The sequence below is a fragment of the Archocentrus centrarchus genome, chromosome 1 (genome assembly GCF_007364275.1).
Source record: "Archocentrus centrarchus isolate MPI-CPG fArcCen1 chromosome 1, fArcCen1, whole genome shotgun sequence".
NCBI classification, from domain to species: domain Eukaryota; kingdom Metazoa; phylum Chordata; class Actinopteri; order Cichliformes; family Cichlidae; genus Archocentrus; species Archocentrus centrarchus.
Window position 1 is genome coordinate 29358785 of NC_044346.1, and position 15513 is coordinate 29374297.

The 15513-nt window shown below is 38.9% G+C and overlaps 1 protein-coding gene across 2 annotated transcripts; it reads left to right on the plus strand.

Annotated features, from left to right (window-relative positions):
* Positions 1–520: 520 nt before the first annotated feature.
* On the plus strand, positions 521–10550 carry xpnpep1 (X-prolyl aminopeptidase (aminopeptidase P) 1, soluble). 2 transcript variants are annotated; one of them, XM_030739169.1, is made up of 20 exons: positions 521–656; positions 2006–2130; positions 2409–2472; positions 2893–2997; positions 3386–3478; positions 4214–4357; positions 4690–4785; positions 5080–5161; positions 5562–5772; positions 6695–6784; positions 6910–6960; positions 7211–7269; positions 8338–8415; positions 8514–8585; positions 8759–8819; positions 8959–9028; positions 9236–9409; positions 9816–9892; positions 10064–10162; positions 10407–10550. In XM_030739169.1, exons 2-20 carry the CDS (start codon positions 2014–2016, stop codon positions 10524–10526), a joined length of 1863 nt encoding a protein of 620 aa, XP_030595029.1. In that variant the 5' UTR covers positions 521–656; positions 2006–2013; the 3' UTR covers positions 10527–10550. The 2 variants fall into 2 exon arrangements, with proteins under 2 accessions (XP_030595029.1, XP_030595038.1); XM_030739178.1 differs by lacking the exon at positions 521–656 and adding an exon at positions 738–886.
* The last annotated feature ends 4963 nt before the right edge of the window (positions 10551–15513 follow it).

A 15513-nucleotide genomic window follows, 5' to 3' on the forward strand; every position in this document is an offset into this window, starting at 1 on the left:
CCGTTTTGTAAACCGTCCCTTTCGTGCTGCTATACTGCTGTCACAAATCACTCCTGGCCCACGTTTCTACTCACTGCACTCTCGTACAATAGTAAAAATCCATAATTTTAATCCATAAAGGAAATAGAAATTCAATAAAACACTCATTAAAACTAAAAATCAACTTGTAAAAATGATTCAAACCACAAGTTAAAACCAAAGGAGATGAAATGAAATTAGTTAATTATGTATTAGATGTAGGCTAATTTAAATGTTGATACAGCATTTAGTTGGATTTTTTTGTTAGTGATGTTTTCATTTCAGCCTTAAACTTGTTTTGATCCAGTTTTTTTTTCTTTCCATTTTTCTCATTCTCAGAGTATTGTAATGAGTCTGCTGATAGACTCAGTCAAGCAGACTCAGTCTTAAACATCAATGAAACGATATTTCGTTTATGTGTTGCATTTGCTGTGTAGACGGCACATGAATTATTCACAGAGGAAGAGGCGAGTCTGGATCCCTCTGCGTCTACTGGAAGAAACTGCAGTCACGTGGTCTCAAACGTCAACAACGAAATGGCAGCCTCCTGTTTTGTAAATTAACACAAGGTCCAAGCTGGTAAAAAGAGCGCTTCGATTTTAAACCGAAGTGTCACATTTTCAAGGCGAAACCACCGGGTGTGTATTCAGCATTTCACTGGCTGCATGGCGGAGTACTTTCTCATTTTATATTTGGTAGCGGCGGACTGAAATGCTAACGTTTTGTTTTAAGGCGGTTCAGATCGAGTACTGGTGGCTGTGGACTGTTTTCAAAATGAGGAAAACGGCCAGTCAGCCCACGCCTGCGTCCGTGTATTGTCTCTTGTCAAAGCTGCAAGAAGAGCGCTTCCTTTGAACTATAAAGCTGGGTAATTAGCTAGCAATTTTACTAATCCCACTGGTGTGCTACCACACCCACTGCTGAGTTCAACGGCGACACCCTGAATGAATTAGTTTTTGTGTTATGGTTGGGCTGTTCAGAAAAGTGATGCCTCAGTAGAAAGAAACATCGGCCACAGACAATGTGTGTGTGTGTGTGTGTGTTTTTTTTTAACTTTTTTTTTTTTTTTTTTTTTTTACACAATATCAGATACAATAATTAGATTATATGGTGGCAAATTCACTGGCTAGGGGTTTATATACTGAATGCAGCGGATTCATTTTATGTCAACTTGTAAACAACAATCGCATGCGGAGCTTCTAGCCAATAGGAGACCTCATCGATGTAGAATACTGTAACATGATTGGTCGGTTTGTGGACGTACCCACTGCTATAGAATTGTCTCCTGGCTTCGCTTTTACGGGATTATTAGAGTGAGAAAGGTCACGCCAGTGATGACCAAACCCAGCCAATTTATTCTTTTAATATTTAACCCTGATTTCTGTGACAGTTGCATAATCAGTATATTGCAGCAAATTAAAGGTCCAGGTGTGGCCTGTGACTTTGAGCTCCACGTAAATAGTCTGGTAGGCTATAGTCAGTCTCTGTTCAGCTTCAGTCATCTGAGTTCAACATGCCTTCCGAAAAGTCAGGTAATCTGTAAAGAACCAGATCTGTGTTTTGAAATTCTAGTGTCATGGCATACCTGACTTCAGTTTTTAATAATGTGATATCAGTGTTTCTGGACTTTAGATAGAGTCCTCTGGACTTCAGAGAGAGTCCTGCTACACTTTCAACTATGATGAGAAACTCAGGCAAATCAGATTTAAGTTCTGTAGTTGTATATGTATCTTATAACACATTTCGAGATGATTTTTTTTTTAAAATTATGTATGTTTTCATTAAAAAACCTTGGTGTTCGGTTGCTGTTTGTCTGTCACAGCACATAAGAAAATAAATTCAAGCATACCAGTGTAAGGGTTATGTGCAGGTAGAACTTTAAAATATGATAACCCTTAATTTGCTTTTTAAAATTTAAATGTTTCCTCTTGACCGCTTTGAATCATGTCTCCTCTTTTGAAATATATATCATACCTTTTCTATTCAGACAACACCATGTCTCCAAAGATCACAGGAGAGCTGCTCAGGCAGCTTCGGCAGGCAATGAAGAATTGTAAATACTTCTCTGAGCCTATACAGGCTTATATAATCCCATCTGGAGATGCACATCAGGTAAGTCAACATGAACCCTTAACATAAACTAAGACACATGGAAAATCTCACTGATCTTCTTATTTGTGTCACCTCTCTAAATTCTCATTGTCTTCTCTGACCTTTGAAACTGATTGTAGCCCTTTGCCCATTACACTTCCCTAATCTGGCCTTTTCTGCTTAATCACAAGACATGCAACGATGGTGGCAATTAAAATGCTTGATGGGTGGATGGCCACTTCACACTGATTGTTAATGAAGCTTATCTCACCCTCTCTTTCTGTCCCTCTGACTTTCAGAGTGAATACATCGCACCGTGTGACTGCAGACGGGAATTCATCTGTGGATTCAACGGCTCTGCAGGTTTGCATTACTTGTGTGTGACTTCTGATGCACATGCAAGTATAATCAAATATTTTCATTGTCAAAAACTCAGGGACATTTGATACCTAAACTTGTTATGCTGGTCTGTTAAAGGTAAACCAGGAAAAACATTCCAGTGCACCTCGTCTCATTTGCATATTATTCACTACAGTGAACAAAAGTATTTTTCTTTCACATTAAAGGCTATGCAGCTTTAATAGGGGAAGGTAATTTTTATGTAATACAATATGTAAACTAATATAACCATGGAATGAGGCTGCTTGTTCACTGCTGTAACTTCAGATGTATAAACTTTATATGTTCCTTCTCAGAATATGAATATGTTTAGTGTGCAAACAAAACCAAGCAGCCAACGGGAAGTGTTGAGCCAATTTTTTTTTTGTATACTTTGACGTTCAGGTACAGCCATTGTCACAGAGCAACATGCTGCAATGTGGACTGATGGCCGATATTTTCTGCAGGCCACCCAGCAGATGGACAACAACTGGACCCTCATGAAGATGGGTAATGTCCACTTTGGTGGTTCAGTGATGAAAATAATGTTACCTAAACCATAAACATTGACAGGTGATTGTTTTTGTTTTTCATTTTAGAAATTATAGTTAACAACATATGTTTTTAAAGTTTCAGATTCTTTAATGAAGTCGCTGTACAGACACAACACAGACGCGTAGAGCTGTCAGTGAATAAAAAGCCTTGAATCACAGCTAGACAATAAGTCACAGTGTTCTGATCTAATTTAAGACTGGAAAAAATGTTCCAAACTTGAGTTTAGATACTATTTGTATACATATATTTTAGTACTCCATGTTCCACAGTGGTATGAGTCATGTTTAGCATACCTTTGTATGTCTTGAAGGTGTCATAAACTGATTTTAATAATAATATATAGGACTGAAGGAGACACCCTCACAGGAAGACTGGCTGATCAGTGTCCTTCCAGAGAATTCAAAAGTGGGAGTAGATCCTTGGATCATTGCTGCTGGTAGGCTACAGTACCATTTTCATGTTAGTTTGGTGAATTAGCATTGCAAGCTTTACTGGGAATACCACTCATCATACCGCAGTCACTAAGGTTAATGAAAATATTACAATTTCTACAAACTGTCAGACAAAGATGGATAAATAAGAACTATAGAACTAGTGTCATTTGTACATTTCTGTCTTGTCTGTTTAGAGCTGAGCTCACGTTTCACAAAAAGATCTCAAATAAATACACTTATGCTGTGTTGTAGTGTAGTGGTCTCCTGCAGCACCTCTACTTCATACCCACAAATCCCACATCACTTTTTTTTTTTTTTTTGCTAATAAAATAAAGTTCAGTTAGGACCAGTATAGTTAAAAGAATACAGTTTCCATTAATTTATTTTGGCAATATGGCTCTGTTCTGGAACCTCCCTGCTCTATCAAGCCCCCAGAAAAGAGGAGGCATCAGTGACAACAGATAAGACACTGTCAAACACAGAATGAAGGGACAAGTTAGGGTGGAGGAGGGTTGCCAAGCAGCTTGCAGATGCACAACTGTAAGCAGGCTAAAACCTGTATGAGATTAGTTGGATGTGTAGGATGGTAGCAGCTGAACCATCAGCAGATGTTGGTTGGCATTCAGATCAGCTGATGTGCTGGGATTACGGTAGAGTTTGACACTGTTGCCTCCTTAAACTAATGCTGTACTTTCTATTTAGTATTTGTGCATCTTAAGAAATGCATGTTGTTTCAGACCAATGGAAGAACATGTCCAAGGCTCTGTCCAGTGCTGGCCACTCATTGGTAGCGGTGCAGGATAACCTTATTGATGCCGTCTGGACCGACCGACCAGAAAGACCCAGCACACAACTCCGCAACCTTGGGTTAGAGTACACTGGTCAGTGCCGTACTGCATTAAGACCATTTTGCATACACAGTCTTTTTATAGTACCTAACAGGTTTGTGAAAAATATTAAAAAGTTTTGTGTAATATTTTTAGCGATCCCACCTGCACTTTGACAACTTTTTTTTATTCCTACACTCAATTATTTATTTTACTGTACAGAAAATACTGCAACCAATACTAGTGCCCATAATCTGGCTAATGTTTAATCCTAATAACTGTACCTTTCTAATATTTGTAGACAGTTTCCAGTTTTAGTAACTAGATGTGCATACATTTGATGAAAGAAACTCGTGTCATCCTGTGCTAATTCTGCCTGTGTGCAGGTGTTTCCTGGCAAGACAAGATCACAGCGCTGCGAGCCAAGATGTCAGAGAGGAAGATCACCTGGTTTGTTGCAACAGCACTGGATGAAATTGCATGTACGGTTAATTTTTCAGAAATGCAGATAGTATCCTGCTTCTCAGTACAGTTCATTTAGCCCGTCACTGTGTATAGGACCAGGCATGTGATTTACACTGGCTTAGTAAAGTTACAAGTACAGGCTCAAACATAACCACCCAGTTATTACGTGAGACAGTGTGATGTGTGCAACAATGTTATGTAATGTGAACAGTGTGATTCATTCTATGAATAAACACAACTTCATTGTGGGTTTTTTTTTCCCCTTTTGTTTCAGAATGTTTTTCCATCATTTTACTGTTTTGTTTTCTCAGGGCTTTTCAACCTTCGTGGTGCAGACATCGAGTACAACCCAGTTTTCTTTGCATATACCATTGTGGGAGTGAATACAATAAGGTGATGGCCAACAGTATGATGCAGCAATATACTGGCATCAAGCCCTTAATGGATGTAGTAATTGTGAAGTATGACTTTACAGTAAAAATTTAAATAGTGCTTAGTACAATTTTGGTGATGTCAAAATATGTCAAGTCTGCGTAACATAATCTATCCGTGTGTACTTTTGACAAATTTTTAAATCTAAACTAAGTTTATATGCATTTTCATCCTATTTGGTGCAAGGAACTATATTGCATTTACAATGTAATTTAGGGCATATAAAAAATAATTGTATGCCAGGTAGTACCTGGTTGGAAGCACATCCAGTAGATTAAAACCACCAAAACCAGAGGGACAGGGTTTGCTCCTGTGTTAACTCATTTAACGTTTTCACTCAAAAACACTTTCCTCTCTGCAGGTTTTTTGTCGACCTCAAGCGTCTTTCTGACCCTGCAGTGAGAGAGCATCTGCAGCTGGACTCCCCCAGCAAGCCCGAGCTGAGCATCCAGACGTTTCCATATGAGTCAATCTACACTGAGCTCCAGGCCATCTGCGCTGCACTTGGCCCCAAGGACAAAGTGTGGATTTGTGACAAGGCCAGTTGTGCTCTCACACAGGTCATCCCTAAGGTGAGAGAACATGACTACCTAGAAATAGTTTGTGCTTAGAGGCTTAAAGCTGTTTGCTTCTACAAAAGAACATGAAAAGAAAAAAAAAAAAAAAACAAGCTGGATTTTATCCAGACCGTATCCCTTTACACAGGCATGAAGAAGTAGTATCTGCTTTGAAATACCAGTGGATGATAGCATGGCTCAGTGATTTGTAACTCAATAGTTATACGTGCACTACATTGTCAAAAGTATTCACTCACCCCTTCAAATAATTGCAATGAGCTGTTCCAATCACTTTCGTGGTGACAGATGTATGAAACCAAGCACCTAGGCATGCAGACTGCTTCTACAAACGTTTGTGAAAGAATGGGTCGCTCTCAGGATCTCCGTGAATTCCAGCGTGGTACCGTGACGTGACCTGTGCAACAGTCCAGTCATGAAATTTTCTCGCTACTAAATATTCCACAGTATGTGGTTAGTGGTATTATAATAAAGTGGAAATGATTGGGAACGACACCAACTCAGCCACATAGACCACTGTGTGGCTGAGTTGGAGCAGGGTCAGTGGATGCTGAGGCGTATAGTGTGCAGTCAGTCGTTACAGACCTCCAGCCTTCATGTGGCCTTCAGATTAGCTCAAGAACAGTGTGTAGAGAGCTTCGTAGAATGGCTGAGCAGCTGCATCCAAGCCTTACATCACCAAGTGCAATGCAAAGTGTTGGATGGAGCAGTGTAAAGCACGCCTCCACTGGACTAGAGCAGTGGAGATGTGTTGGACATGCAGGTTCAACTGACTATGAAAATGATTAACTGCAATTAATTTTTCTAATCATATGTCAAAATAGATTAAATATTTCTAATGTAGTGTAAATATATTTAAAACATGGTAAAAGTTTGGCATCTTTTTTACAGTGTAATGTTTTCTCCTGACTTGTTTCAGGCTCACAGAACTCCAATTCCCTACACTCCACTCTGCCTCGCCAAAGCTGTGAAAAATGCCACTGAGATTCAAGGCATGAAAATGGCCCATGTAAGAACAGTTGAACCTTGAAATATGTAGTGTATGACATATTATTGTGGCTGTAATATTTTTATAAACCAGTTGATGTCCCTCATAAAATTAGCATTGTGCTTCTTCTGCCCTTTTACCAACAGATCAAGGATGCCGTTGCCCTTTGTGAACTCTTCACTTGGTTGGAAAAGGAGGTATTTTCATTGTTTTTCTGAGGCCAAACACAGAATAGATTCTCCACTCTGTGATCAAAGAATATCATATGGGCTTGAAAGAGAAGTTTTTTTTTTTTAATCTTATTCTCATCTATACGCCTCACTACTCTGGGATTTGAGTAAATATTGCAGTCGGATGAGGTTTATCACATAAATCACTTGAGTTGTAAGATTATCTTTGCTGTTTCCTTGTTGAATTTCCGAGAGTTGCTGTTTTGTTGTTTCCCAGATTCCTAAAGGCAACGTGACTGAGATATCTGCTGCTGATAAAGCAGAAGAATTGCGTAGGTGTGTTTTTAAAAACGACATTTGTTTTTCCTTGTTTCTTTTTCTGCTTTGGGTTCCAAGCTCAAAATTAATTTAAATTAATGTCTTCCTTCACGGAAAGAACATCTTTAAAAGATGCCGGGCCAGTTCTTATCTACACCCTCCCACTCAAGTGTGCAGCTGAAAGGTTTCTGTAATTAAATGGTAGAAACAGATCAGCAAACTTTGGAATGCCGTCCAGTTTCTCCAGTGGAAACAGAAACTTCATTCTTTTCTTCATTCTTGCTCCTTAATATTGGAGTTTATGATAAAATAAATTATAATTATAATACATAATGCTACAATTATCATAAAACTGGCTTACATTATAAAGCCAGTTTTTAAAACAACAAAATTCATGTGAAAACATGTAGAAAATTTGAGGTGTAGAACAAGAAGTGTTTCATTTGGATTATTACTGAGACAGCTGTGGGGGGGGGGTCACATTCATAAATTCATTTATGTAGGACACAAAACAGGTGCACCTTCACTGAATGTTGTTAGTAAGACTGCAGAGTTGGTGTTGTAGGATTTTATAATCCACTCAGGCTTGAGGCTTTTTGGTTTGAAGCCATCCATGTGAACTTGGGAACAGAGTGAAAGTGTGTAGAAGATAGACTGGAGTTAACAGACTCCTACTGGAGATGGGAGGTAAACAAAGTAGTGAAATTATGATATTAATCTGCTTAAACTTTTGGAGAATTTTTATCTCTCTGGGAAAAAAGTGACAAAGTGTCCTACATCATTAAAAAAACCTACTTTCTGCATTGTAGAAGACATCAAATGAATACACAACACATTTGCATTTATTTAGTAAGCAAAAACAGTGTCAACAAGGCAAACAATGTTTCATATTTTAACCGTTAACACAAAGTTATTAGCAGGAAGCGCTGGGACGCAGTTATGTAGGTTGAGAGGTTTTCATAAACCAGTTACTGTGGCAGTTAAAATGTAGCTATTTGCTGTATAACTGTGGACCTGATGGTCTCAAACACCAGTTACCACTTAACTATAAGATCCCAGTGCTTACTGTATGTTGGACTTTTTCAGTCAACAGAAAGATTTTGCTGGTCTCAGTTTCCCCACAATCTCCAGCGTTGGTCCACATGGAGCAATCATACATTACAGGTCAGTTAGCAAATGAAATGCTCATTTGTGCGATTTTGTTAATTCGTAGTAGTTAATGTTGCCTTAATGTGTGACTTTTTTTTTGCTTTTTCTTGTAGACCGCTGCCTGAAACCAACAGAACGCTCACCGTAAATGAAGTTTATCTCATCGACTCTGGAGCTCAATATGTGTAAATAAGATGATTTTTAAATCAGATCAGTTGCATTTAGGCTAACCAGTTATGCCACGTATGGGTGTGATTTATTCAGACAATCATCACCTCTGCATCTGTTAATACAAACAACATAGGAACAGTTGATGTTTTAGGTGCTTTATATACATCTAACATTCTGCCTTTTGCAGCGATGGAACCACAGATGTCACACGCACCATGCACTTTGGGACACCATCTGCTTTTGAGAAGGTACATTTGTGTATTTGCTCACTGGTTTAATTGACAAACTATTTGAATTATGCTTCGACTGACTCTGTACTGTTTAATTTACAGTAACTAAATTTATACCATTTGTCATAAAAATGTAATTAATGTCCTTCTCCTCCAGGAATGCTTTACCTACGTACTGAAGGGACACATAGCTGTCAGCGCTGCCGTTTTCCCCAATGGAACAAAAGGTGCCGCCCTCAGTTCTGTCATAAAGATAATTCTGTATTTAATACACCAGTGTTATCTTTAATTCTTGCAAGTGAGGGATAAGCATTTCAAAAACCTTCAAACCTCAACAAAATAACTTATAAATGTTTTAATTTTTTTTTTTTTTTAGTTGAAATGTGGAAAAAAAATCAGTGATTTTATTTTATTTATTTATTTTTTTAAACCAGGCCACCTCTTAGATTCATTTGCTCGTGCAGCCCTGTGGGAGTCTGGGCTGGACTACCTCCATGGTACGGGTCACGGGGTGGGCTGCTTCCTAAACGTCCACGAGGGGCCTTGCGGCATCAGCTACAAAACCTTTGCCGATGAACCTCTGGAGGCTGGCATGATTGTCAGTGATGGTATGTGATGAGAAATATTGAATCTACTGTATGTGATGGATCATAAAGTGAACAATCTGGTGTTTTTACAGTGTTAAGAGAGCAATTTTTCTATTAATAAATGTCCAATTACTCACAGATCCCCTAGCTAACAATTTCAGGAAAGAGCTGATAAAAATGCAGCAATGGTACATAATTAGTTGGCTTCTATTGCATTTCCCTTTTTAATATAATGTAGCCATAAAATACTACATTAGCAATCATTGCAAGAAGCTCCTCTGAAAATGAATAAGTGAAAAGCTAAAAGGAGGAGCATGTACTCTTTCCAGAGATTAAAAAAATCTTAATCTTCAAAAATATAAAAATACAGGTCTATTAAGGTCCAGCTGGCTGTTCGGTTATTTTGGGGTTTTTTTTTCTCTTGTAGAACCTGGATACTATGAAGATGGATCTTTTGGCATTCGTCTTGAAAATGTGGTCCTTGTTGTACCAGCTAAGCCCAAAGTAGGTATTAAAACAAGTCAGAAAAAATACAGTAGGTCAAACATTGCTTGAAGAATATTTTTACACATGCTCTACATGTCTAAAAGCCAGTATAAGCATTAAGATGTCCTTTATTGGCAGTGTTTTACAGCAGAAATGATTGTGTTTTTGTTTTTCTGTCTGTGTGCACAGTACAACTACAGAAATAGGGGTAGTCTGACCTTTGAGCCTCTCACTCTGGTTCCTATCCAAGTGAAAATGATGAATAAAGAGCTTCTTACTCAGAAGGAGGTAAGGTTTTATTACTCAGGAAAAAAATTGCCTCCATGAAATCGATCACTCATCTGAAATATTTATTATTAATGTGATCAACACTTCAAATACAACACATCCAGTGTAATCAGACTTTTTAGAAAATGAACAATCTCAGCTAACAGAGGCTTGATATTACAATTGTTATTGAAATTGTGTATTATATTATGCACTGCTTATACAGTCTATGTAGTTTGACTCTTGACTCATCTTTGTCCTGCAGCGAGACTGGGTGAATGAGTATCACAGGAAGTGCCGGGAGGTGGTTGGAGCAGAGTTGGAGAGGCAAGGCAGGAAGGAGGCATTAGAGTGGCTGATCAGAGAGACCCAGCCAATCATCTGAGGACCAACTCTTGTGCAAACCAATCATTTTGCCCAGGAGTACTGTTGATTGCTCTGCAGTGATAATCGTTTGTATTTTCCCATCTTTCTCCGTGTCTCACACTCAGCTTCTTTTGTAAAGCACATTGCATCAGCAGTTTTATTAAAGACCAGTGAAAAATCAAGAAACACTTTTATGTGCTTACTATGTTTGTGTGTGTGGGGTGGGGGGGCAGCTTCTAAAGAACTATTCCCATATCTTGAGTGTTCATGAAGTAAATGCCCTGCACTGGCATTATCAGGATTCATTTTTCAGATTTTTCTGGAGCCAAGGAAATCTGCAAGTTCCGAGGAGCGCATCCTCCCAGAAAACTGAATCTAGGTGGTAAAACTGATGGCGTGCCCTTCAAAGCTTGTACATAGTGACAAGTTTTCATACACACTGCTGTTGGTGTCAAACTTCAAACCCTTCAGACTGAGTCAAGAGCCTCTAGCTAACCTTGTTAGAACTGTTTCCCTACCTCTAAAGCTGCATGTAAAATATTGGAGGGTCCAGGATGACACCACTCTTGGGATCATTGGCATACTCTTGAAACGACAGAGGCGGTGACAGCACGTGTAGTGCCTCTGGTACCTGACTGGCTTTATTACCTCCCCCCTCCTCTTCCTCCTTCACTCCTATGGGCAGTGGGTTACTGTAGATGTAATAGATCCTGGAGTTGTCCTTTGGTGCTTCTGCTTTTCTGAAGAAGGTGAGAGGGTTGATGAAGCTCGTCGATCTCTTCACTGCTTTGACTGCCACGGGGTCTTCCATCTCGTCTCTGCTCACTGCACTCTCATATAACTGTGCTCTTTTTGACTGCCTGTTGAGCAAAGCAGTAGGAACTACACTGACATGTAATGTTTACTTTGCATTACACTCGAACTTGGTCACTCTTAAGATTCATTTTTGTTATTAAAATATCAGCTTAATCTCAATAGTCATGATTTAATTCAACTATCGCCTTCATTAAACTAGGGGTTGCACATATTTATAAACATCCATCAGTGCTAATGTGATCATGCACAACTATTCACAGTGAAGGAAAGTGTCAAAGCATTTGGAATATCTGAGCCTCACCTGGAACGGTTGTAGCAGATGGTAACGCAGTACAGTCCAGTGATGGCAAGTATGCAAAAGGCCACGGTAATCATCACAAGGTTAAACACATTGACCTCTGGGTAGCAGAAAGCAAAGGGAAAAAAAAAACTGTTAAACTGCATGATAACAGTATTAAAAAATAAACAGAAGCATTTTACATACCAAACAGGTTTGTCTTCATGTTCTCATCGTGCTGTTCCAAAGCTGCAGTTCCATTCAGGTGGAGGCCGGCTGCCGTCGGCGCTCTGTCTTGTGAGGATCCACTCATGTTGCTGCCACTGGCATCTAAAACATGGACTACAAGCTGTGCTTCAAAACTTCTCATTGGTTTAAAGAAAAAAACTCAGGCCATGTGATTCAAGCAGCTTGACTGAGTCTTTGTGGAGACACCCCCTTCTTTTGTCAGCCCTTGATTTGGACCCCCCCCTCTCCCCCTTCAGCCTCTCTGCTACTCCCCTTGTTTACTGCTCATTATTCTGTTCAGGTTTCAGGGGGACACTGAGGGGAGGGAGATGTTTAGCCTTTTATACTGTTTGTAATAATCTTTGGGTGGTGACCCAAAACCAGTGAGCTTATATGCTTCAAGCTTCCACGACTGAAAAGGAAGTAGAGAAATTAAGCAAATTAAGCCATTTTCAAATGTGCAGTCCAGTGAAAGTATGGTAGTGTGTAGCAGAAGATACATAGTTTCTGTGTGCAAAGATTAACATACATAAGGTGTTTGTATCATGCACTCTTAATTGTACTATATCAAATTGCAACTTGGCCATTTTATTTTCAATTTAGTTGTGAATTTTTAAGTATTTAGACCATAAAAAGTCAAAGAAATAGTGGCAAAGGTACAAGTTCTGAGAGTCCTTCCTTCTCTCCAAAAGTCAAAGATAATACGATAAAAACAGGTTTTCAAACAGGGAAATGTTGACTTTTTCTCTCTCTCAATAATTAACTAATGATTTCGAAACTCCATCTTCAGTGAGTTTTTCTTTTTTAAACTAGGTCCATGTTATAGACTTTACATAAAAGATGAAAGCAGGCATCATAGGCTTGGGGCAGAGACTGAGGAGCGCTGCATGTTCATTATCCTGATTTGTGACTCTATTACACAGAAAGGGTTAATAGAAAAGGAGACAGACAATAGGTGGCAGGTTATAGGTAAATGAATATTTTATTTGAAAGGGGTGGTGAAAAGTTCAGGTTGTAGCTTTGCTGGGTTTGCTGGGATGGTGATAGTGTAGGATTCCAGATGTAGTGGAGCAAAGAAGTCCACAAGAGGAGTGGACAGGAGCTGAAGCCAGAGAAAGTAGCAAGTCTTGAATCCAATCTGGTGAGGTGGTAGGGACAGAGCTGGGTATTTGTGGTGGCTTGATGTGATAAGATGCAGCTGTGAAGACTAGTCAGGCCAACGGCACCTGGCTCCAGTCCTGCAATCAAGCAAAGACACACAGCACAGAGTGAGCGAGAGCAGTACTACGAGTGGAGACAGATCAGACTGACCTAAAGTGGAACATAGAACGGAAATCAGAGGCCATTTCAGACAGAATGCAAAATTTGGGCCACTGATTTCCATGCCTTGTCTGTTATAGTTTTACTGCGGGCTTTGTGTGTTTTGAGGACAGGAGTACAGTACAACATAACACCCAAATTAGAGAACTAAAACCAGTTTCCACAAACTGTCAGGATCCACAGCAGAGTGGTTCCAAAGTGCTGTCAGAGCCAAAGCCAGCAAAAAGGCAACAAAGGCAGCATTCTCCTTTCTTCTTCTGCTTCACTTCACCATACAGCACCATGGTAGATATTATGCAATTAGTTGAGGATCCAATTAAAAGGGTTTTTCTTTCTTCTTGACAAGAAGATCTGCTTTTTGAGAATTTTGCTTTGAATGACCTTTCTCGAAACCTCTTTGTTCTTATAAATACAGTGGCATGCAGTATAATGTGTGTTTTTAGCTAAATTAAGCACGGGAAATAATTATTCATACAATATAGTGTTTTATTGTTTATGTTGTGTTTGAAACATAGTGGACAGCGTGTGCTGTGGAACCAATGACTTCATGGAAACAGTGTTGTCCAATAAAAAGAAATTTGATTGTTGGGTTTTGGGGCTCAGAGCAGCATCATATTCCAGCTGTAATGTTTACTTTATATGACTTTCAGAATATAGAAAATATAACAAAATTTCAAACAAATGTTAACATTATTGTATGTAGCCACACAGATATAACAAATGAGAAAAAGAAAAAAAAAAAAAAAAAAGATTTGTGACCATAGCTTTTTAAGGGTGGCCTTTCTAATAGCTGCCATTCTCTTAGGGTCTGCTTCTTGCTGACGTCCATTTAGCTTTATTTATGATGTTTCTGTAACAGAAAGACTGAGTTCCCTTTGTCTGAATTCTTTAAAACAAGAGAAAACTCTTAGCTACTTCCATGATTGGGCAAACATGAACTCATGCTGTAGTCATCTTCTCCAGCAGGTGTCAGACCTCGCCTGCACGTTTGAACCTCAGTCTGCAACTGATATAACTTTCGCCTGACCCCGGCAGTTTAGGGTTGAGTGACAGCTGCAGTCTTTATAGTCCAAGTCAGTGCACAGCAATGAAAAACAAAGCCAGACTTCATTTAACTGATTAGGAAGTATGCCATGACACAGAGGCTCAAATATGTGTTTACTAACCTATTAAACTTCTTTAAAGTCTGTTTAACGTTCACATCCATTTTGGGTTTTTTCCAGCGTTAAACTGTTTTGATTTAAGGGGCATGTGTATGGCATTTAGTTGGTAGGGTTTATTTGAGCAAGGCAGTTTTCAGCTAATTCTGTCTGTGGTGACTGTCATGGGAATAAGGCCGGGAATATTCCAACTAAGCCTTTCCCACTTTCACCCAGAACAACTGTATTAACATTGTAGGAAATTATTGCTTTGATGATGGTGATGGGAATAATTACAAAAAAATAATACCCCTTATATGTAGGTTGGTATTTCATGAGAATGTATGACACTACATATTCTAACTTATGTTATTCATATTTCCAGGCTCTTTTATTTTCAAATCCAGCAGATGCTGTTTGTTGTTTTAGGGCCTTATTGAGAGATGTTCATATGCATTACATTCATTTTGTCTGAGTAAAACAAGTTTAGAAGCTAAATATTATCAAATGTTGATGTAAGATTATGTGTTATTTCATATATGCAAGTGTGTTTATATCATATGTTATACAAAGCAGGACTAATTATGCGACTTTAAATATTTTCATCAAATGTTTTAATCTATGCAATTTATAGCTAACCTTTGGGTCGATGGGTGGAGAAAAGCTCTTTCCTTTTATTGCTTCTTTTCTTACTGTCTTGTGTTACGAACAGGAGAAATAAAAACAAAAATGCACCTTTTGTTAAAGTTTGTTTAAAAAAAAAAAGGCAAACAGTCCTGATTAAATAATCTGTCTATCAGGGTTGAGTAAAATCCAGGCATTTTGATGGTAGCATGATCCCGATGACTTTGCGTGTTTGGTTTGACTTGGAGCGCTGAAAACTCTCCCAAGTTATTAAAGATTAATGCTCAGTCAACAAAGAGAGATGTGAATCATCTGGTTTTGTTTTCTGTGTTATTAAACTGGTTTCCGATTAAAATAGTCTCATGGGGGGAGACTACTTACAGGCTCTTAAAGAGTACTTGGAGAGTACATCCTCTGTCAAGGCCAGTGACTCATCCTTGTAGGTTCTGCATAATCTGGCCGACAGGCAGGAGGACGAACAAAGCAGCACAGGTACCTCTGCCTCAGCTCTCGCCTCGGTGGAACAACATTGTTCTCTGTTAGACTTTACTCCTGAGTTACTTTGTACTTTGTACTCAAACAAATGCTTACAGTGTTTCTGG